Source organism: Balaenoptera physalus, assembly GCF_965194825.1.
Source record: "Balaenoptera physalus genome assembly, chromosome: 6".
Classification (NCBI taxonomy): domain Eukaryota; kingdom Metazoa; phylum Chordata; class Mammalia; order Artiodactyla; family Balaenopteridae; genus Balaenoptera; species Balaenoptera physalus.
This window is the reverse complement of record NC_138885.1, coordinates 114,005,338-114,028,701: the sequence shown is the minus strand read 5'-3', so window position 1 is coordinate 114,028,701 and position 23,364 is coordinate 114,005,338. Positions and strand designations below refer to the sequence as shown.

Sequence of the window (23,364 nt, the reverse complement as noted above, 5' to 3'; positions counted from 1 at the left end):
GAAGGTTTCTGAGGATTTTGTTCCCGAGGGTTAAATGAGTACCTCACTTGGAACGGGGGCGGGCGCATAGTGTTTGCCAAATGTTAACTATCGTTATCATCTTCATCAAATCAAGACCGTGGTACTTCACTTTGTGACTCTCAAGTTTGTATGAGAAAATCGTGCTTTATGCGTTGTTGTTGGCTAAAGTAGGGAAACCTGGAAACTCCTGCCGTGGAAGAGAGCAACAGGCGAGAAAAGCGAGTTGCTGAATCCCAGCGCCTCAGAGGTGGGAGGGGGGAGTTTGGTCCCTAATTTGCTGATGAGGAAGTGGAGGGGTGACGTGTCCTCGAGTCTCATTCAAGACACAGCCACAGCTCTTTATTGAGAGTAGGACCAGGGCCCCGGGGGTTGCTATGGTTAAACTGTAGGCGGAAACTAACACTCTTTGGAAGGCAAGACAGGAGGAGCATTCAGTTATAAAAAACGGTCAAAAATTGGGGTGAAACTAAGTTCGTTGAGCAATACATCAAATGAGTCAACTGTGGACCCAGTGAAAGCGAGTTGCTAACTGAACTGGCATTTTACGAACAGGGGCTTTCTACAGAGCCCACTGACTCAGGACGGCTTCGATTAACAAACTCCCGCGGCGCTTCCCGCAGGACCGGAAAGCTCGGAGCGCGAGAGATGAATGGAAACCAGAGTCTGGGGCGCGCTGCTCGGGGGGCGGGGCAGCCGCGGGCGGGGGCGGGGCATTGTGAGTCACATGCCTGCGCTCTGAGGAGGGCGCGTGGAGGGAACTCTGGTCGTGATTGGTCCGTCGTAACCAGGTAACCGAAGGACACATTCCGGTAGGCAAGGGCCGGCCGGGCTAGCTACTTTCAGTCGGGAGGTGGCAGCGGAAGGAGGAGGAGCTCCGGCTGCGCTCTCTCCCTCAGTGGCTGCGCGTCTCAGCGCTTGTCTGGTTCCCAGCCCTTTTAAATAAGCGGGTCTGGTCACCGCCCTCACAGACTAGTTGGTTCCGGGGAGGCAGCGGCGGGGGTGCGGCCGGGGCCGGACCCCTGCCCGGGGCCCAGCGGCTGGGCAGGGGTGCGGCCGGGGCCGTACCCCTGCCCGGGGCCCCGGCGGCTGGGCGGACAGGAGAGCGGCGGGCGAAGTCGCGTCTGCATGTGCGGCACAGCCCCGGCATAGCCCGGGGCTGCCAGTGCCCGCCGCGCCATTGTTGGGGGAGGGGGCGGCTTCTGTGCTCGGCAGAGTCGGGGGACGAGCGGAGGCGGCGGCGGCGAGGAGTGAAGGCGCCCCATGGGGAACTCGCTGTGTTGTTGCCTGTCCCCCAATGCCAGCCCCAAGTCGGGCCGGCGCAGGGGGTCAGCGGAGCCGGACTGCGAGTCTGAGGTCTACAAGGCGGCGGCCGGGAACGCGGTGGCAGTAGCTCCGGCGGCGGCTACCGTGGAACCCGCCGAGTTGGATTTCGCAGGTGGCGAAGGCCACCACCTGCAGCACATCAGCGACCGGGAGATGCCCGAAGGTAAGAAGCGGCGGGCGCGCCTCGCCCCTCGCGGGGTCGGCGCCGTCTGCTCTCGGGCTTACCTCTGGCCTCCGCCGCCCCCAGGGTCCCCCGGGAGGGAGACGCCGCCTAGGGCTCCTTCTTGCCCGGAGTTGGCTCTCCCAGGGCTGGGCACCGGGGACGAAGGCTGGCTCTGCTTGGCGTCCCCACCCCTTATTCTTTACCAGTCGCGTCCGGCCAGTCTCCTTCCCTCTTCCCTACCCGAATGCCCAATTCTTTCCCCCGTTCCCATTTCCCAGCCCGGCCTGAGACCCTCCAATCCGCGGCCCTTCCTGTTCGTGGTTCTATTTAACATCTCGTGGGACTTAGCAGAGACTTTCTGGTGTAGTCTCTCTTTTCTTAATGCAAACTTAAATACTCTAACTTCGGCGTATCCATCCCGTCTCCCTATCCAGATGGTACCTAAGCGAAGGAACTAGGTAAGGGCCTGATGACAGATTTCTATTCCTTAAGGTAGTTGATACTCGAGACAATTAAGACAAACATTAGAGGATTTGTCATTTAAATTCAAAATAGAGATGGACAGAGTCAGTGTGGTGTTCTTAACTAAAATTCTTTGGATTTTAATGTTTTCAGTCGCCCTGATAGAAGCTACTTTATCCCTTCTAACTATAATTTGAACACGATAGGAAAGAAAATGGTGGGAGAGGGGCTTAAAATAACTGTGAACGGTGTGAAACGTTACTGCCACGGCTGCAGAGAATAGTTGTTGGGTTTTTTTTCTTTACCAAAGGAGACCCCATGGAGTTCTGATTACTTTTAAATTCCCACTTTGACACAAGTATGTCTTCAGTTGCACAGCCTTAACCGACTTCTTTTGCACGTTGCCTGTTCTAAGGGAGGGGTGAGGTGGTTCCTGAGACTGCTGGACAGAAGTTTCAAAGGAGAAAAAACAAATTCAGATTGTAATTTGTAATATAAAGGTTTGGGAGTTAACATACCACATCCATCCTGCAGAAAAATGTCTCCATGGCTCCCTCCTCCTCCGCCCCCCCCCCCCAGTAGAATACTATTTAACTTTAGGAATGTTCAGGTAAAAGTTCTGTAGACTAAGTGGCTGGGGGTGGGTGTTGTCGGGGAGGAGAGGAGAGAGAGAAGAGAGGAAATGTTTGATTTTTGCCTCTAGAATTTTGGAAAGGGATGGCTCTAGGTTAAAAAAAAAAAAAATTCTGGGTAGCATAGTGGCACTTTAATAAAGACTGTTCTTTGAAGTATAAAACATTGTATCATAAAGATGTTAAAGCCCCACTGGCCCATTTGTTTCATTTAAATGCCAGAGATTATTTCATTATTTCATAGACGAAATGTCTTACAGCTCTTCTATTTAAATTTTAGTTGGGTTTATTTAATTTCTTTAAAAGTTAGAATAATGAAGCCTGTGGATTCACCCTTATGATGGACGTGGCTTTGTAAGTGGAAAGTACTCCCTTTTCAGAATCGTTAGATATTGTGAAAGAATGAACAAATTATGTGAATTAATTGTAGCTTTAAACACAAAGCATGTAAGTACTTGTGAAAACTGCTCTGCTTGTTGCTATAAGGTAAGCCTCTAAATGATTTTTAAAAACAGTTAGTAGTTGGCTAGTGTAGGATGAGAGACGAAAATTGGACCTTTATAGAATTCTTTTAAGATTTACAATGCATTTTCTTGTGTATTTCACTCGGCCCTTCCATCTACAAATAAGGCCCGTATATATTCTCCCTCTGTTGCCGATGAAGAAGCCAAGACTTAGAGATCTGAAATGACTGTGTAACACAGCTACTGAACAAAAGAGACAGACTTGGGAGGTGGTAGATATGCCAAATTCAGTTCTTGGGATGCTTAAGAAACTGTTTAGAGTGCACCTTATATTTTATTATAATTTATCCATAAGTTAGGCCTATCTCAGCATACTCCAGTTTTGATTATTGCCATTCCAGTTTATTGTACACAACTCAGAAGCAACATTTACCTCTCCATTCTCTGTCTGTACATACATTGCAATGGATATGAATAAAAGTAGAAGTCATGAAATAGCCTAAATTTATCAGTCAGGTAAACACGTTGATATAATTTAAAGAGTTTGTTCTGGTGAAATCCAATTGAAGCCGAGAATGCCCTGGACAGAGGGACATTAGGGGAAGCTGGTAAGCGGGCAGGTAAGGTACTAAAAGCATTTAGCATACGACTATGTATGATAAGGAAGGAGTGCTAAATCAGGAACTGGAAAAATAGAGTTCATGAGTACAGAATTTACCTTTTTATGTTTAACATGATTGTTAAAATTTCATTTCAATTTGTCTTTTTTGGGGGGGCATTCGATAAAGTGATAAGAGAAACCTCAATTTCAGCATTTGCCTATTAATTAAGTTTCCATAGAAACAAGGTCAGAACACCAAATATAAAGTACAGGCACATTGGAAGTTTGCTCTTCATGTCTTTATTTCAGACAATTTTGTATCAGTTTCCCTGGAAACTGAGAAATACCTACTCAGATATAAAACATTTTGGCTTTTCTACAGTGAAGAATTATTTGGTTACTTAGAGAAAATCGTACATAAATGATGCTCTGTCTTGTTCTTCAGAAACATTGGAGAAGAACATGATTTCTTCAAGCCATCTCAAAAAAGTAACTCCTAAGAACGTAGTATAGATTTCAGATAGACTCAAAAGAATTTTTTACTACTTTGTCTTTAACAGTATATCTAATATAACTGATGGTAGTGTCATAATAGAAAAGAAGATGCTACGGTCCTATTATCTGATTTTATTTTTATTCATCAACTTTTCATACAGCCTTTATGTTCTGACCTTAGGAGCTTTGCTAATTTTCTGGTGAAAGGTGCTCTCTCAAGTGACCCCTACCTCCCATCCCCCTGAAGAGTGGGTAGGGAAGGAATTGGCAATATGATGTGGAAAAACCTCTGAGCAACAGATCTTTCCTTTTTTTGGTGACAGTATTAATGAACATTTGATGTGAAAGATTGAGAAAACACAGAAAAGTCCTTCACTCACACTCAGAATATCCAGAATTTTTATTAATATTTTGGTGTTGATTCTTCCTGAACCTTTTGTATGCATATAAACATAACATTGTGTTTATTTTACAAAGATGGGATTGTTCTTTATGTGCCACTTTGTAACTTTTTGTTATAAAGAAAAGTAACGACATGAAGCTCCTGTAACCGTGCTGACACCTAGAGAGTGCTCCAGGGTGATGTATTTCCATGCAACTGCGCATAGCTCTACAGCCTGCCTTTTACCAACTGTTTACTGGGCCATCGAATAACCTTGGAGCATAATTCATTTACCCAGCCTTTATGGTTGAGCATCTTTTATAATCCCATTATAATGCTTTATTCAGGGGACACAGATAAAAACTGATGCATTGTATTGATACTTCTCTATAGCATTCTGATTGTACACTTTGTCTTACGACTTAATTAAATTCATAGGGTGAGTCATTTTGTAGTAAAGGTATTTTAACATTAAATGTTCTTTTTCCAAATTAAAGTTACCATTGATTTTTCACTGAACATTAGATTTCCTCTTTTAGGTTTTCGTGGTTCTTGGTAACCTGTCTTGTGTCTTTGATTCTGAGTAACTAAACTACTACTCTAAGAGATCTGAAATTAACTCTGGTCCTAGGTGACAGACACATCAAAAGACAGCATTAGAAGAAATCTTAGATGATGTGGGAAAATTGGGAAAACCTTAACTGGTTTTGGGTACACTGAAACATGATTATTAGGCACCATTCCAGAGGCAGGACAAACAGTGGTTAGACAAGACAAAACCCGTATCCTAACTCAGGTCCTTACTTTCTAGAGGTGCCTGGGGGCTGACGACACAAGAATAACATCAGGTAGTGAGAACACTAAGAAAGAAAATGAAGGTAATGGGCTGGGGAGGAGGACAGTTTTACAAGGGGTGGTTAAAGACAGCTTCTCTCCTTAAGCGACCCATGAGCAGTCCTAAGAGAGCCGTGTGAGGCTGTGGGAGAAGAGGCTTCTGTGCAGTTCCTAAGAAGGGAATATGCTTGATGCGTGCCAAGGACAGAAAGATGGGTGGCTGCAGCTGAGTGAATGAATGCCAGGAGGAATATGGGGGATTAAGACCTTGTATGCCTAGTGGGCCTTGACCAAAAAATATGAATTTTAGTCTAATTGTAATGGGAAACCATTGAAGGATTATATGCAGGGGAATGATGTTAATTCTTAGAAAAAGGGAAGGGGGGTAGAGAGGGCGGAGGGAGATCAGACCAGCTACTGTGTGAGAATAGACTGTAAGGGTGGAAGGAAGCAGAGAGGGAGACCAGTTAGGAGGCTGGTGCGGTAGCTCAGGTGAGAGCCAACAGTGGCTTGAACAAAAAAGCGATATTAATAAGGGTCTAAAATAGGCTGTAGTATATAGATTGCTCTTGCATTTCATTTGATTCTCACCATGTTCTGAGTTAGGTAGTGTAGGAATTCTTCTCTTAGGTATAAATTGAGTTGTCCAAGGTTTTAAAAATGAGTATTGATAGAGAGTAGGACTGTAAATTCCAAATGCATGGCATATAGGAACAGAATTTATTGTTGACATTATGTGAGCTTCTTTGGAATACTACCTTTTTTCTCAGCCTTTTTTGTTGTTGTTGTTTTAGTGTATTAAAGTAATAAAACTTAAGAGTTAAAACAGTAACACTGCGTAATGTGAAATGAAATGAAGGTAACTTGCAACCCAGAAAGGTTCTTAAAAGTCCAAGAAACTGAGTAAAGTGCTCTTTAGAAATATATAAAGCCAGGTGTACTTACCTATGTGTCACCTCTCAGTCATGATCACTGTAACACTGATTGAGGATTAAAATAAGGCAAAACTGAGAACCAGGGTAGAGGCAGGTACAGAAGCAGTTGGAAACCAGAGCTGGGAAGTTTGGAAGCCAGGATTGTCAGAAGCTAGGAAAGCAGGATCAAGGCTTGGGTGAGCAGTAGCCTGGCAGGTGCAGGAGCCTGCTGTGTACCCGCTGGTGAGGCAGCCCAGCTCAGGGCTGGCTGGCAGGAACTCCCTGACTGCGGTGGAAAGTGTGGACGCAAAGAGATGAAATCATCAGTTTACATGGTAATTGTAAAGATTGTAATGTTTGTATTATGAGCCATAAAACTAATACACTGCACAGTATAGGGATGCTAGGGCAGTTCAGTAAATGCAGTGGTTACCGTTAAGTAAACTGGTGCTCAGCAGTTGGCCCAGAAACTGCTGACATCTCCTGTTTATTTGGAATATATTGAAATCAATATGTCGATATTAATCGCTTTCTGAAATATGCTGCTTCTGTCAGATGCTTTCTTGGTCACTTCCCTCTCCCTCTAATATTTTAACAAGGACAAATCATTTATCGACAGTTTGATAGCATAGTTTTAACACTTTTAGCCTTCAGTAATGCATTTCATTTGTTCTCAGTTGCCTATGTTTTCACACTTTTAACAACTGCAATTGAGATGGATCTTAACAACTGGTAGAATCTTAGATTGGAGGAAAAACAGTACTCAGTGTCGGTGGTGTTTTACAGGTTTCCTCTGAGGAATGTTTACATGAAGACCGAGTTTAATTTTTTTTTAATCATACTTTTTCTACATCGACCTATCATGCTGTCAAATAAGTTGCAATTTAAATTGATAATACAAAAATGATGGGTCTTAAAATACAGTTTTAATCATAACCCCTAATCATGAGCTCAAGAATATTTCTCCCGGGTAAAACATTCTTAGAGGTTTCTAAAGAAATAACTTTCGGAAGAATCCATGTAATTTCCTGAATGCACAGTAATTCCCTGAAGTCTCTAAATTACTGTGTGTGCATGTGGTGGGGAGAGGGATGAGAGGGATGGTGGGTGGTAAAGCTTTGCTTAATAGTTGGCAGTCTTACCTTTGTGATAGTGAAGAGTGTGGTAGGTTTTATCATAGTCTCCTTAGGCTCTTGGGAAGATAGTTCATGGGAAGTGCAGAAATATTGTGTGTATGTATGAGTTTACTGTCTAATGGCTCACATGTCCATTCTATAAGATAGTGATGTGGTATTTTTCATTAGCAAAAAGTGCAAGTTATATAGAAAATTGTTAGTTATATAGGCTATAAACAAAAGATTAATATTTTCTGAAAACCTCATGCAAACTGACAGCAGTAGGGCCCTGGTGTTTACAGTACATTCAAATGATAGGCCAACTCACCAAAGTGGAAATAACACTGATAACTGTGGGAAAATGGTCAAACTGTGTAATCAGAAGAAATACAAATTAGATCTACAGTGAGGTTCCTCATTCATATCAGTAGGAATTTTTTTTTTTTTTTTCAAGTATCCAAAGCAAGGGTAGGAACTCAAAATGTCATGATTGGTAGCATTATACCCTAATGTGCCCCCCACCTTCTTTAGGAAGCAATTTAGCATTGTACATGGAGCCGTGAAAGTGATCTAACCTTTTGGCTTAGTCATTCCACTTCCGAAGATCTTTGCTAAGGAGATAAAACCATTATTTTAAAAAACTATGTACATAAAGATTTTCCTCATAATATTTTAAGAATAGAACTTTGTAAGCACCAATCCCCAGCAATAGGGGATTGGCTAAGTCCAGTATAGGAATAACACTTGATGGGCCAGTGTGTATTCATTAAACAATAAATATGCAACAGTGGGGTGGAGAGCGCTTGTTAGTAACAAGAAGACATAAATTGTACACTAATTAGAGCTTTTTTTAACGTATAAGAAAAGCAACTAAAAGTAACGGTTGTGAATCATTGTGTGTTAATGATTGTGAATGGTTGTGTGTAACTTTTAAACAGAGCATCGTTTTGTCTCATGCAGATTTTTGTTCATGATATTTGATAAAGGAATGAGCAAGTGACTTTTACCTTTCCCCACCTTTAGTGTGATCATCAGTACTGCTGATTAACCAGGTCTCCTTCAGTTGCAAGTTAAAAGAACATCACAGAGTTAAGCACTACTTGACCCAGGAGTTAAATGATCTCCTCAGTTCTGCTCTCCTCTGTTGATGTCTCCTGAAAAGCCTTTCCCCTCATGATAGCAAGGGGAGTGTCCAGCAGCTCAAGACTAGCTAAGGATCCTAGAGTACAGTTCTGCCTTTCTCTTTTCTTGGCAAGCCCCAGGACAGCTGTGATTGATTGGCCGTTCCTGGATCCTGTGCCTACCTTTGAACCCCCTAGGATAGAGTAGGGAGAGTGCCAGCTTTTTTCTGGTCACTTGGGCTAAGTTTACTTTTTTTTTTTTTGCATGTTGTCATTTCTTTTATCCCAGCCTTCTTGACTTTTGTATTTAGATCTGTAGTAGCACATCTTGGTTTGGCGGCTGTGTGTGTGTGTGTGTGTGTGTGTGTGTGTGTGTGTGTGTGTGTGTGTGTGTGTGTGTTAAAGCTTGCTTCTCTTTGATTCTGGCACTTAATTTTCCTGGACTTCCATTGAAAATTGTTAAGTTTTACCATGCCATAGACACTGATAAATAAGACAGCTACTTTGCAAACATTTCTGCTTATTTTTTAGATTCAAATGTAGTCTATTTACTTTCTTTTTGGTATAGGTAAGTAGTCATGAATTCTTTCGGAAGCTATAGGTTAGAGGCAGCTGTGAAAGTCTCTGCCTGCCATTTTGTGTACAGCTGAAATAATTTATTTTCCCATTGTCTTAATTTTTCAAATATGTAGGAGAAAAAAACTTTAAAATAATTGTATGGGTCTTTTACATAAAAATGTTGAATAGAATATTTTCTCCAAAAGCAGCTTGATAAACTTCAAATTCAGTGAAGGAATTTTCATGAAGAACAAAGCAGTTGGTTTAGCTCTGTAAATTACTAGTGCTGGCAATGACATTAAAATGGATGGCTCAGATTCCTGTTAAAACGGGAAGTCCAAAATTACTGTTCGTGCCACATTCTTTCTGGGTGGGAAAAGGGGATTCTAGGTAGATACATTTGTGAAATGCTGGGTTAGACAGAATTCACTACTAGACTAATTAGTTTTTAATATATCAATGTGTGTATTCTTTGGATTCTCTAAGAGGCAGGGATATATTTGTATTTCACTTTGACCATCAAAGCCATCTTTCAAAAACAGATCAGTTATTATGTGGTTTGGGAAATAATTGCCTTAACCATTACTCTTTATCTGAATCTTGGTCCAGTTTCTTAAAAGATTGGTTAAATGGTTTGAGATGGACTTTGCTGAGGAAGTGTCATAGGGCTTTTATGTTTGTTTGTTTGTTTGAAACAACAACCTTACTATCCTGTGTGGTAGCTTGTGCTTGTTTTGTATTTCTGCCTAAATAGAAGACGCTATCCCACCTTGGTGCAAGGTGGGCTACAGGCAGACCCACCTTTTCGTGTAGGTATGGCCAAAATTTTTTTCTAGTAGCCCTATGATCTGCTCCAGAAAGTACTCTTATTGAAGCCCCAAATTAATCATGCAGCGTGGAATGAAGAAGTGAGTTTAGCTTTGGAAATAGAGGGCAAAGTTAAAAATCACTCTCATGGAAGTGTTCCTCTAGATTAGAACATTGAACTTTTATGTAGTCCTCTTAAATCTGCCATGATGAATAGCCCCCAGATAAACCACAGCCAATGAAATGAGTTCATTTGTTGAATGGAGTTAGAATTAGCCATTTGATTGTCTGAAGAACATTTGCCAAAAGCAACTCACTTCGTTTTGGCATATTTGATATATTGAGCTGGTATCTGACAGTAGTTGGCCACAGCATAACTTGCTTCTTGAGACTGTTCCTGGAATGTGCTAGTAATATCAGCTTTAAAAGAGGGTGACTGAATTTTTAATTGATAAATAGGAGGGGAGTCACATATATGATTCATCTAAAAATGGCATAGATTATTTAGGTGCAAGTTAAAGAAGTCTAAGACATAGCCATGGTTTTTCTCCACATGTATGGAGAGTTTCTACAATTTTGCTGTTTCCCAATAGAATTTTTATATTGTGCCTTTACTAAAATTGCCTTTTTGTCATTACTAAAAGCTCTTCTCAAGACTATTAATAAGTGGTTTCAATCAATGTGTAGCTATCTTTAAAATCATGTATTTTTCTACTCAACTAAATCACCACACCTTTTTCTCTTCTTCCTATACAGACTTAGCTTTGGAACCAAACCCTTCTGACCACCCAAGGGCAAGCACCATTTTTCCGAGCAAATCTCAAACAGATGGTAAGGCAATGCTTTTTTTTCCCTGAGAAAAAGAGTGAAAACTGTTTTTGTTTTGTGTATTATAGGAGGTATTTAGAAAAACTCTTACAGTGGTTTAAATGTTTCACTTTTTTATGTATTCACTTGTCTTATTTTAATATGTTGATGATACAGTTTCCTTTAGTTGTCAGTGTTTTAGGGAGGAGAACACTTAGACTATCTGTTTATACATTTTGCCACCTCTTTATCAACATAGTCAACTGGCCACATGATTTAGATGTGGTCTATTTCTCCATGCTACTTTGTCCTTTTCCCCTTGCTCCGAAGAGCACATATGTTAAAGACAAATGATAGGGTTTAGGTCACAGTTAGGTTTTCATTTGGTCAAATCAGAAAAATCAGTTGTTATATGTGGGAATTGAGCCTTGTGATTTTGGCCCTGTTTTACACAGTGTTCAACCAGACGAGCCTATCTCACATCCAGATTTATGCTACTCAGAACTTTTAAGCTATTCAAAACTTTCTCATCCTAATGTAGTGCTGTGCCAGGGTAATAAGAGCAACATGCCATATGGGGTTTTCCAGAAGATTATCCTCAGCATGTGAAACTCATATACATTTCCTGTGTCCTCCTTGTTTTAAGATGAGAATCAGAACCGTAGAATTTTTTGCACTCCTGCTTGCCTGCTTGTCTTCCTGAATGTTATGTTAAATCCTAGTTTATTTGCTAAAAAGCCATACGTGACCAAGTTTTTCAGTTGATTACGAGAGCAGGAATACAAGAAGTGAACATTCCATAATATTTAAAGTGATGCAGCACAATAAAAAACGGAGGTTTGGTTTTTTGTTGTTGTTGTTTTGCTTTTGGTTTTTTTCCGTTAGATCACTGGTTTTTATAAAAGGATATAACTCAGGAACAGCCAGATGGAAGAGATGCATAGGGCCAGGCATGGGGACAGGGCACAGAGCTTTGATGCCCTCTGCAAGGGTACTACATGCTCACCAACCTGGAAGCTCCTGGGGTTTCTAACTTGCATTTTTCTAGTGTGTGTACTTGAGCCACTCCTTTCTGGTTAGGATTGCTCTATTTCTCAGTTTCTTCCAGAGCCATGAGCTGCTCACATGTAGAGGGGCTCTGGAGACAGTAAAAGAAAAGCTGTCCCATGCCTGTCTCTCTCTTCAGCCTTAAGGAATCCGTGCCTGTGATGCCTGTCTGGAGTTAAAGGAGGCAATGTGAGCAAGAGTGTGGCCTAAGACCCTCTTCAGGCTTTTATTCTTCTGGCCTTTGTTGGAGCAAAACCGTTTTGTGTGCTGTAGATATGTTCATTTAGGTCAGCACACTCATTTTAAAATTTACGTTTAACATAGGTTACTTTCCAGTTGTGTATTTTTTCAGTAAGGTATTTGAGTAGGTTACCATTAAGTGGTTCAGGATGCTTCCAGAGATCCTGGTGCGTTCGGAGACGAGTGCCTGGCCAGAAACTGGTTCTTAGAGTCGTCATCTGTAGATTGTGGTAATTAAAGTAAGCTGTGTGTAAATGAAGACTGAGAAAATACTCCTGGCTAGTAGTTCAGCTATGCAGCAGGTACATTTTTTTATTAGCTAAGTTTCTCACCTGGCCTGATTTGCTTTGTCCTTTTCTTTTGTAAATGGGGAGTCTTTCATTTGTGCCTAATACAGAATATCTATTAGGTCAAAAAAGTGAAACTAAGTTTTTAGATTTTATTTATAGGACTCATCTTGCTGGGTGATTTAAATTATATATTTTGTTGGAAATTATTTTAAAAAATAGAATGGAATTCTATCTCATTGTGTTATTGGTAATCCATCAGATAATTAGTGACTACTTTTATTTTTCTATGGCATTTGTATCAGAATTCATCAGTTAATTTTTTTTATTCTTAGTGCGGGAAAAGAGGAGGAGCAACCATTTCAACCATGTAAGTAAACAGTTGAAAAGTTAAGAAATTAATAGTTTGAATTAAAAATATGTCTGCCATGATTCCTAAAAATATGATGGATCCAATACTGTTAGCATGGACCTCTTTTTTGTAGATTTTCTAAATCTCTATTTTCCTAATTATCAAATGGATTCAGGAAAGTCTTTGACTTAGTAGTGCCCATTTTTTAAGGGTTCTGACATTTACGTTAAATTTCACTAATACGGTTGTAGTATAAAGATCTGCCTTAAATTCTTTTGCCTTATTTTTTTGATCTTATTTTTTAACCAAAGTAATAAAAGTATAACAGGTAAGTTAATTTTTAGCACTGTCCATTGACTTCTTGTCATAGCAGGTGAAAGCTGAGCTTCTTCGCTCCACCATGACGTTATTTCCCTCCCTGTGTTCCCTCAACATGTATCAGTTTTTATTAAATCAGAATCAATGTTTACATTACTACGACTCTGCAAATATTGTGCATTGCTGAGCCATATAGTTCTCTGACTGTGCCTCCTCCTTGTACACCCTTCATTCTTTTTCTTAAATATTAATGAAATTGGAGCACTTCTGCACTTCTCTAGGATAACCCAATCCCCCTTTTCCTAGCCAACGTGATCTCACACAGCCAAATGCAGTAAGTAGCTCCCTGCCCGGTCTCCCTGCTTTCACATTCTTCATTTTTTCTGTGGAATTAATTTCCTGACTATATTCACTTGCCTGTTTTCTAACAGCTATTTTTTTCCCCAAATGTTTTAACATTTGTCACATGCCTATGAAAACTATTTTCCGTCTACTAAGCCACATCTGTTCCATTTTTTTCTTGGAGACACTTTGCCCCAATCTTTTGTCTTCCTACTCCCATATAGACTAGTGTTCCCCTAGGCCTGCTCTATGCCTCTTTTCCTGGGATATCTGTGTGAAGTCATCTGGGATCTCACATAACTCTGCTCTCTTATGTTGGATCCCCTATGTCCTAGATTCTGTTTCCCTCTTGTCTTGTTATACTTCCTTGTTTTACTGGAGCACATTTTCCTGGGAAAAGGGCACATGGGCAGAAAGTTTAGAGAGATCTAGCCTCTCTGAAACTCCTTCTATTTGATAAAGTATAGAATTCTCAGTTGAAACTAATTTTTGCCGTTCTAAAGACATTTCCCTCTCATCTTCTCATTTACACTGTTGCTCTTAAACCTGTTGACATTGTATGGTACATTGTACATTACCGATTTTAGTCATTTTCCCCCATCCCTTCCTTCTCGGGAACCTTTTAGTACCTTCCCTCTCCCTGGGATTTTGAAATTTCATAATTTGGTTTGGTATAGACCTTTTTGGTGTGTTTCTTTGATATTCTGTTTTTTTCTTCCAGGTTCCTATTATTCAGATGTTGGAAGTCTTAGACTTACCAGATCGCTAACTTTTTTCCCCTCCTGCTTTGCATTTTGTCTTTTTGTCCTGCTTCCTGGAGATTTCCTTGACTGTGCTCTAATCCTTCTATTGAATATATTGTTTTGTCTACCTTATTTTCAATTTATAGAGTTCTCTTATATCCTGTCATTCTTTTTTTCACTGATGCAATTTCAAGTTTTCATTTGCTCCTGAGTTTTTATCACTCCCATCAATTCCTTCTTCCCGTTTTGTTTTGTTTTTTTTTAAAGCGTCCTTATATTTTATTTTATTTATTTATTTTTTGGCTGCATTGGGTCTTGGTTTCTGCACGTGGGCTTTCTCTGGTTGCGGTGAGCTGGGCCTACTCTTTGTTGGGTGCGTGGGCTTCTCATTGCAGTGGCTTCTCTTGTTGCGGAGCACAGGCTCTAGGGCGTGCGGGCTTCAGTAGTTGCGGCTCATGGGCTCTAGAGCGCAGGCTCAGTAGTTGTGGCGCATGGGCTCAGTTGCTCTGTGGTATGTGGGATCTTTCTGGGCCAGGGCTCGAACCCGTGTCCCCTGCATTGGCAGGCGGATTCTTAACCACTGCGCCACCAGGGAAGTCCCATTCCTTCTTCCTGTTTTGATCTCTTACTTGTTGGGGGCTTCCCTCAAACGTGTGATGGTCCTTGGCTGTCTGTTAAGATCTAATTGGAAGCATCACTTGGACAACTCGTTAACTGATGGGCCTCACTGCAAGGATTTGGGGACCACGCCTCTGAACTCTGAGCCTGCCTTGGGTTCTGTAAGACAAACTGGTTTTCTTGTTCCTGTCCTAGTCAGCCTCTGTAGGTACCAAGGTTGTGCTTCCTCTGTTCTGCCATGTCAGTTACCACTCCTTTATCTAGTCTTTTCACCTTTCAAACATTAAAAATCATCTGCTGTTTATCCTGTCTTATGTATAGCTTTTTTAAAAAATGCCTTTAATTCTAATGAGATGATATCTGAAAGAAGGGGGAGAGGAAATAGATTTGTGGTCAGTCTACTCAAACTTAGATTTATTCTTTGAATATAGGTTCTGAGTTTGAAGTTTAATGCAATATAATTAACGATATTAATTCAGACAATATTTTTGATTATACCTATAATTAGAATATTATACTTTTCTACTAAGGCCTTGAGTATGAATTCTATTCAAACCACTCACCCTACCATATTGTCCATTAATGTGCAACATAGATGGAGTATTACAGACTTTTCAGTGAAAGTCATTGATTCTTAATAAACGTATCCAAAACTTGTGAAAAGGGGGAAGAAAAAAGTGAACTTCAGCTTTATTCTCTCTCTTTTTTTTTTTTTTTTCATTTATATACTTTTATTTGGGAATGTTTAAATCAATACAGAGAAAACGAAATTTCAGAGACAATGAATATCATTAGTTTGGATATCATTACTTTATTATAAAAGAAACACGGAAATTATTTACAGGATGAAAGATTTCAGAACTTCAGTGGCAGCTTCACGTGATGCCATTGGGGGAACGGGCAGCTTCACGTGATGCCATTTCAATAGTGACTTATTTTAGTCGACATATTTTCCAAGAATGTCACCATCTCTAAATAAGAAATAATCCTTGTCATCTAGAACTACTTTGGTGCCTCCATATTCTGGGAGAAGAACTTTATCTCCAACTTTCACACTAACTGGTTGAATCTCTCCACCCTTTCCTTTAGAGCCTGATCCAACAGCTACTACCATTGCTTGCAATACTTTTCCTTGTGATTTTTCTGGAAGCATAATGCCTCCTTTGGTTACAACTTCGGGTGCACTTCTTTCAACTAATACTCGGTCAAAGAGGGGAAGAAACTTTCTAAATGCCTGTCCTGCCATGACTCGGGTTGCCGCACTTCGTACTCTAGCTCTCTCCAGCTTTATTCTTTTAATGGGTTAAAATCAGAGGCAGTAGGCACAATGGGAAGAGTCATTGGGTGGGGGCAGGATTTCAACAGGTACTTGACCTTTAATGATAAGCTTTGAGGGTTGTTACTTACTAGCCTCCTAGGTATGATTATTTTCTAGTCTTCACCATTAAACCTGCAGTCTACTAAGCAACCTTTCCCCTTATAAAGATTGTAAAAGTCCATGTATTTTGTCCTTAGTGCTGAATGAAGATAAATATTCTTCTTCAGTGACCAATTGAAATAATACCTATGAACATTAAACTGTCAGTAGTGTTTTTTGCTACTTGTTTTTTTTTTTTTTTGTATTTGCATTTTATACCCTTATGTGTGTCAGTGCAGTTTATTGAGGTTGTGAGCCAGCAATGGTAAAGCTTTAATCATAAGGGACAGTTATCTTAAATTTTCAAGCAAGATGAGAGGAAAGTAATCTGCTGGCAGCTAACATATCTAGGCTTTGCTCAGAGGCTTCAATTCTGCCATCCTTTAGTGAACACTAGATGCTGGAAAGTTTGAATAGTTTCAGGAGTAGGCCTGTGGAAGTGTTTCTTTTGTAGGATCGAGCCAGTAGACTGTAAGTTGCTGATACAACTTAAATGAGCCCCCATAGGATTATAGAGCACATCTAATTAAAAATTTTAAATGTTTTAGCAGTAATATTTCCAAAGACAAATCAATATACATTCATAATAGAAAAAAAAGTTTTTAATAGAGGAAAACAGGATAAATAGCACCCAAAGCTCTACCAACTAGTCTATATTTTGGTACATTTCCTTACTATTTTTATTCCCCTCATATATATAGATTTTTGGTCAGAATTGACTTTTATTACGTGTAGTGTATGTCATATTATACCCTAATAGTAGTGACCTTAAAAGATAACCTGCTTCGTTTAGAATCAAAGTATTTGAATGAGTGAATTTTCATTTTTCATGCTGTATCTGTTTTTTGAGATTCTAAAATTACACATTAACCAAATAGCTTAAGGACCATATCAGAGTTTTAGTTTAAAACATTTCTAGCTTGAAGGAGAAATTAGTCTTCCAAATAGTGATACTGTTTCAAATATGTTACATCTAGAACTTTTTGTTAATAAGGAATAAGTGGCTTTGCATAAAGCATCTGAAACAAGCAAAATGGTGTTTTATATATGCCATTTGGATATTTCTGATTATTGGATACTGGCAATTTTTATTTAAATGCTCTGTATTTTAAAAAGCATCAACTAGATTTTCTCCCTGCCTCACCTTTCATGTATTTGTGGAGGACATTGATGGGAGAGTGTGACAGCATGGTGAAAACTATTTTATATGAATAGGAGGAAGGAAGGCTCATCTGAATTAGTAAACAAACAAAAACAAAAACCAAAACCCAGCTTTAAAATTGTTCGTATTCTGTGGTATTAAAGAATGCTACTCTTCCTTCCAGTGGCTTTCAGTGATTGGGATTTGGTTATTGGCCTTACTTTAAGGAAGAGAGTTGTCCTAACATAGTTTAGGCCATTTTAGTATTTGACTATTGCCGTGTTCATGGGCTCTTCACAAATAAATGGATACTTCTAAAGTGTTTTAAAGATAGTTCATTCTCTAGAGGGTCTCAAAAAGTTCTTTGTCACCTATCCAACACCACTGTAGATAAATTCTCACGAATTTGTACCTTTAGTAAGATTTACCTCCAGTTGTAACTGATCTTAAATAATTTCTCAAACACTTGTCGAATCCTAATTTGTCCCAGATTCTGTGCTCAGTAGCTGGAGGTAGGAGAAGAATCTTCCTAACCTGGAGAAGCTTGTTTACTTAAGAGGGTGGTACTATGCAAGCAGCTGAGACCATGGAACAGTTGGTAAATTAGATGTGTGAGTGTGCAGAAAGTGAGAAGTTTTGTGGTGTGCCTGCTGGCAAAGGGATCCTAGAGGCAGATGGGGTCAAGCTTGCTGGGACAGGAGGAAGAAAAAGGCATTGCAGGCAGAGAGCAGCATGGGTGAGGCAGGAGTGTCAAATAACACGTAGAACAGAATTAGTACAATTTTGAAATGAATGGCAAGTATTCTCTGAGGTTCTCACTTGAGTAATGTAATGGCAGTCTTACTTAAACATGAAGTGAGAAGTTAAATTCTCAGAGTTGTTTTATCCGTTTTTTTTGGATGCGAGAGAATCTTTAAGCAGTACCTTTTTGTCCTCCAGATAAGGAAATTGAGGCCCAGAGAGACTTATGGCCCCCAGCTTTTTAGTGATAGAGCAGCCCTGGCATGCCCAGCCTCTGATTGGAAAACGTTTGTTTCGTCACACTGTCTCCTGAACATTTATTATTGGTGTTCATTTACTGCAGTGAAATGCTCCTACATCGGTATTATATAAAGCATTACGTTTTATTGTAGTAAATGAATAGAAATAGGAAATCTCAGCTGCATTTCATTGCTTAAGGAAAAAACCCTGAAATCTTATTCTAAACTTTTTACATTATTATAAAGGTAATTTATAATAGGTGCTTGCCAGGTTTGATTATAGGTACTATATCAAGGCAGCATTTTATAACCCATTTCTCAAAGCTCGTCTGTGGAAGTCAGAGTATAGAGGTTTCCCATAGAGCTGCACATGATATCACACTCAGGCAGTTCATGGAGTGTAAGAAAAATCTTAATGCTTTATCGTTTGACATTTTAACCGAGGAAAAACACACACTTGATAGGTTTAACTTACTGTGACATTTTCTTCTATTTCCCTTCCCCTTCAGGTATCTCCAGGGCAGCTTACTAAAAAGTATAGCTCATGCTCAACAATATTTCTAGATGACAGCACGGTCAGCCAGCCTAATCTTAGAACCACAGTAAAATGGTGAGTACAAGTAGGTTGCCAAGGGCTGAGTGACAGACCCCCTTATCGCTAAAAGCATCCTAGCCATACATAAGTTCATTCATTTGAATTGTCCTTTTCAGTGATCAGGTTAAAAAACTGGTGTCAACTATAGATTGATTTCAAGGACCTAAATATGAATTTTCAGTTTCCATTTTAATCTTAGAGCGCATGATAGAAGGGAAAGTCAGTTAGCAAATAAGAAATCCCAGAAAAAGTATAAATCTTTATTTGACGCGTTTCTGTTGCTAAGCCATTGTTGAACACAGTGAGAAAGAGAGGTGCTTTTGATTGGCTGTTTCTAGAGACAATTATTACTGTATGAGTTGTAGTCCTCAAACAACGTGCACTACTTTGGAAGCTGCTCTTAGAAGAAGGAACAGCTTGTCCCCTGCTGGCACCAAAGCGAATCTGCATTTAAATTTAATTGGAGTTTGTCAGATTTATCCCACTGTGCTTTTTTTTTTTTCCTGCACTCTTTCTGTATGAAATTTTACTTCTCCTTCCTGTCCCCCAAAGAGGGGGAGAATATATCAAACCAGTCTTAAGAAATACACACTCAAGCTTAATTTCTTTGTAGATGAAATTTGTTCAACTGAGGTTTTAACTTAATAGACACATTTAAGTTTTGTTTATATATATATATCTCCAACACACTGTATCACTCACAGCAGAGAACAATAAAAGAGGTGAGGTTTCGGAAACATGGCTGTGGTCAGGCTTATACTTAAGGAGACACGAACAGTGTCATGATGATGGAAACTATTCTTTAATTTCTGGGAGCACCTCATAGTCCACAATTGGAGATGCACTTTCAAAACACCCTAATGATGAACCTTTCAAGCTTATTTAAGAGAAAAAAACCAAACGGGATGCAGAGCTTCTTGCCTCCTCCCTCGCGGTTGTCCACGAAACATTAACATCTCCTTAGGATATGAATGTTGATTTTCCAGAACACAGTTTGGGAAATGCTATTTGAAAATATTAATGTCCTTATCCTTAATTTTATTTGTTGTCTTAATTTTATAAGCTAATTGTATTTTTAATTGGTTTTTAATGTGCCAGCTTTTTTTTTAGCTATTTAAATTATCAGTAACTTCTACTTTAATTAAAGACAGCAAGTTCACAGTCATAATAATGTAACTTTCCTCTCTTGCTTACAATAATAGTTGCAGTCAAGTCATGTTTCAGCAAAAACTGAGCCCCATCTCTAAAGTCCTGAGTTTGGGCACTTATCACATAATCACTCAATGTTTTTCTTCAGCCAAGACACTGAATCTGTGGGTACAAAAACCACTCTACTTTGGCTAGAGTCGCAGCTTCTTTTGAATTCAAAAGAGTCTGATGTCCAGTATATAATTCAAAAGTACTTTGAAAGTAAACCTTGCTCAGGGACTTCCCTGGTGGTGTAGTGGTTTAAGAATCTGCCTGCCAACGCAGGTGACACAGGTTCGAGCCCTGGTCTGGGAAGATCCCACATGCCGCAGAGCAATTAAACCCGTGCGCCACAACTACTGAGCCTGTGCCGTAGAGCCCGCGAGCCACAACTACTGAGCCCGTGTGCAACTACTGAAGCCCACGCACCTAGAGCCCGTGCCGTGCAACAAGAGAAGCCACCACAGTGAGAAGGCCGCGCACCACGACAAAGAGCAGCCCCCGCTCTTGGCAACTAGAGAAAGCCCGCGCGCAGTAACAAAGACCCCATGCATCCCAAATTAAGTAAAATTAAATAAAATTAAAAAAAAAAAAAAGATTTACCTTGCTCAGACAAGAAGGTTTCATCCTTTTTTTTCCCGACCTAGTCTAATTTTTGGAAGTACAGTAAATTTTAATTTGCTCTCATGAAGTTTTAGAAATGATCATTCATCACATTCATTATTGGTGAAATAAAGGTTTACTGAGAAAATTAATAGGGCCAATTGGCTTTTAGGAATGATTTTGAAAATGTTTATCATGGGGTTAGTTTTCAGTGGGGTAGCTGTTCTCAGTGGGGTAGGTGAGCCTTATTAGAATCACTTATGCAACTTTTCAAGATATATGTTTCTGGATGCACAAAGTCCACCCGCCTGCCCCCGCCTCCAAGACACAGTGTCTGTGTGTCTGTCTGTCTGTCTGTCTCTCTCTCACCCACGCACACACACCTGTTGACAAGATGGGGAATGATGTGAAGCATGATTATATGGACAAAAGCATCCCGAGTGATTCTCCGATCTTAACCCTAACTCATTCATCCCTAAACTTTGCTGCACGCTGCAGTCATCTGGGGATCTTTAAAAACAGTCCTGATGCCCAAGTCATACCCAGTGCCGGTTAAATCAGAACATCTTGAAGCAGAAGCCAGGCAGTTTTTAAAGCTTCTCAGATGATCCCAGTGTGCAGCTGAGCTTGGGAGCCACTATTTGGTTAGAGGGCAGGAGAAAGAGAACTGCTTCTGATAATTAGTGGGACCTTAGGTAAGTCAGTTTTAAGCCTTGGTTCCCTTATCTGTAAAATGGGTGGTTTAATTAAATGTCATCTACGGTTCAGTGGTCCTTTCCATCATAAAACTTCTAATGCTGTGATTTTAAAATCAATTTGAAGATGAAACTTGGAAGCACTATAGAAGTATCCATCTTTGATGCTAACGGTGTTACAGGCCTTTATACAAGTGCTAAGATTCTATAGACCTATTCTAAAATTCAGATTTGCCTTCCCTCAATTATTTTGAGTTTCATTTTAGACACTGAGAACAAAGGGGAGCATATAACTTAACCAGAGAACCCCTTTGTTGCCTAATATACAACATCTGTGAATAACTTAGGAATATAGTAACTTAAAAAAGACTACCTAAGGACTTGTATCTATCTGTTCGTTAATACTTTATTTAAAATAATTTGGAAATACCTGTCATTAATAGGATACTGTGTAGTATTATGCTGTCTTATTAGCACTGCTTATTTCAGGATAGCTAGACCTATCATCAGTTTTGTGGCTATAAAATTTTGCTATTAAATTTTCTAATAATTATGTAAAAGTGATTTGAAATCATTTTGGTATAGAGCACTTTTATTATTTACTTTTAGGGAAATAATGGAAAACGGATGGGTAGGTGGATAGCGAACTAAATCAACTGAAATGCAGGGGCTAACAAAACAACCACACACACACACACACACCCCCACACACAAACTACTATATGGCTTAAATTTAAGCATGTGTATAGATAGATATAACTTGTACAGGACAGAAGGTTTTGTGGGTAGAAGGACAAATGACAGGGGACATATGTAATAATTTATATATTATAATAATCAACCAAAACATGCCTTCTAACAGCATATCTAGCATTTTGGGTCTCCTAATTTTGCTAAAAGCTGAAGAACCTAAAACAAGGGGGAAAGCACCCATGTGGTACTGTTCTGAATTCGAGGATTTCGGGGCCACTGGGCCTCTGGAAGGTCTTCCCTCCTTGCTAACCCCTTTTTAAAAATGTCTTCAGGCCTGATATGATAAAAATCAGTGATGACAATGTATTTTTTTTCCTCCACAGTATGACCTTAGCAATATATTACCACATCAAGAACAGGTGAGCTCTTTTGAAACCTATCTTGTTATTCCAGCTAATTAATTTACAAGGTATCAAGTTTAGTGTTAGGTAATAACTATAGATGTTACTGGCATAAGCTTTTATTATTAGAGTGCTTTTATTACAATATAGAAGTGAATCATTTATTTTTCTCTTAGGACCCTTAATTCTTAGGTTACTGAGCATCCCAAAGAGTATTTGTTTATATGGGTTATATTGATAATTTACTGTATTAGAAATTGAAATTGAGAATTTAAAAAATTAAATTCATTGTATATTAAAACAGGGTGTGCCTTAGCACTACTGAAATTTTGAGCTAGATAATGCTTTGTTGTGGGGTGTCGTCCTGTGTGTTATAGGATATATAGCAGCACCCTTGGCCTCTACTCACTAGATGCCAGTAGCACCTTCTTCCCTCCACATTACGACAACCAAAACTGTCTCCAGCCATGGCCAGAAGTCCCCTGGGGGACGAAATCACCCCTGATTGGGAACCCCAGTGTTCAACATAAATCATTTTTTTTAATGAAAAATAACTATTTTCCACAACAAAAAATATTGAGAGAAAAGTATCTCCTCAATAGAAGACAGCTGATTCTCATATCTATTCTGTCTTCAGTCATTTGTTTTGAAGAAACAATATGAAGAAGATCCAGCCGCTTGCAGATATATAGTTGGAAAAAGGTGTATTTTTAAAGCCTTCAGATAATTTGGTATATTCTTTGATACTGTACCAAAAGTCTGCATGTGCTACTTTCTTAAATTAGTTAAAATGGAATTCTAAATCATATCAATGAACTTGTAATAAATACTATGTTAAATTAATACCCATTGATCTGTCATGCATACTGAGTAGATCTTTTTACCTGTACCTGACTTTATAATATTATACATTGGTCATTTGGAAAGTATTGGTTCACATTTCTTTAGACAGTGTCAAAAACTCACTTTTGTTAGTATCACCACCAGTCTTACCAGAAAAGTCTT

The 23,364-nt window shown here is 39.6% G+C and overlaps 1 protein-coding gene across 2 annotated transcripts in view; it reads left to right on the top strand.

Annotated features, from left to right (window-relative positions):
• The first annotated feature begins 1,252 nt into the window (after positions 1–1,252).
• Positions 1,253–23,364, top strand: part of LOC309662493 (cyclin-Y-like protein 1) — a 33,867-nt gene continuing 11,755 nt past the window's right edge. Inside the window, exons 1-5 of one of the 2 annotated variants that reach the window (XM_082465250.1) lie at positions 1,253–1,507; positions 10,649–10,723; positions 12,609–12,643; positions 18,694–18,794; positions 22,342–22,377. In XM_082465250.1, coding sequence (XP_082321376.1) covers positions 1,282–1,507; positions 10,649–10,723; positions 12,609–12,643; positions 18,694–18,794; positions 22,342–22,377 — 473 coding nt within the window. In that variant the 5' untranslated portion in view covers positions 1,253–1,281. The remainder of the gene's footprint in view (positions 1,508–10,648; positions 10,724–12,608; positions 12,644–18,693; positions 18,795–22,341; positions 22,378–23,364) is intronic. The other variant, XM_082465251.1, reaches the window with a different exon arrangement.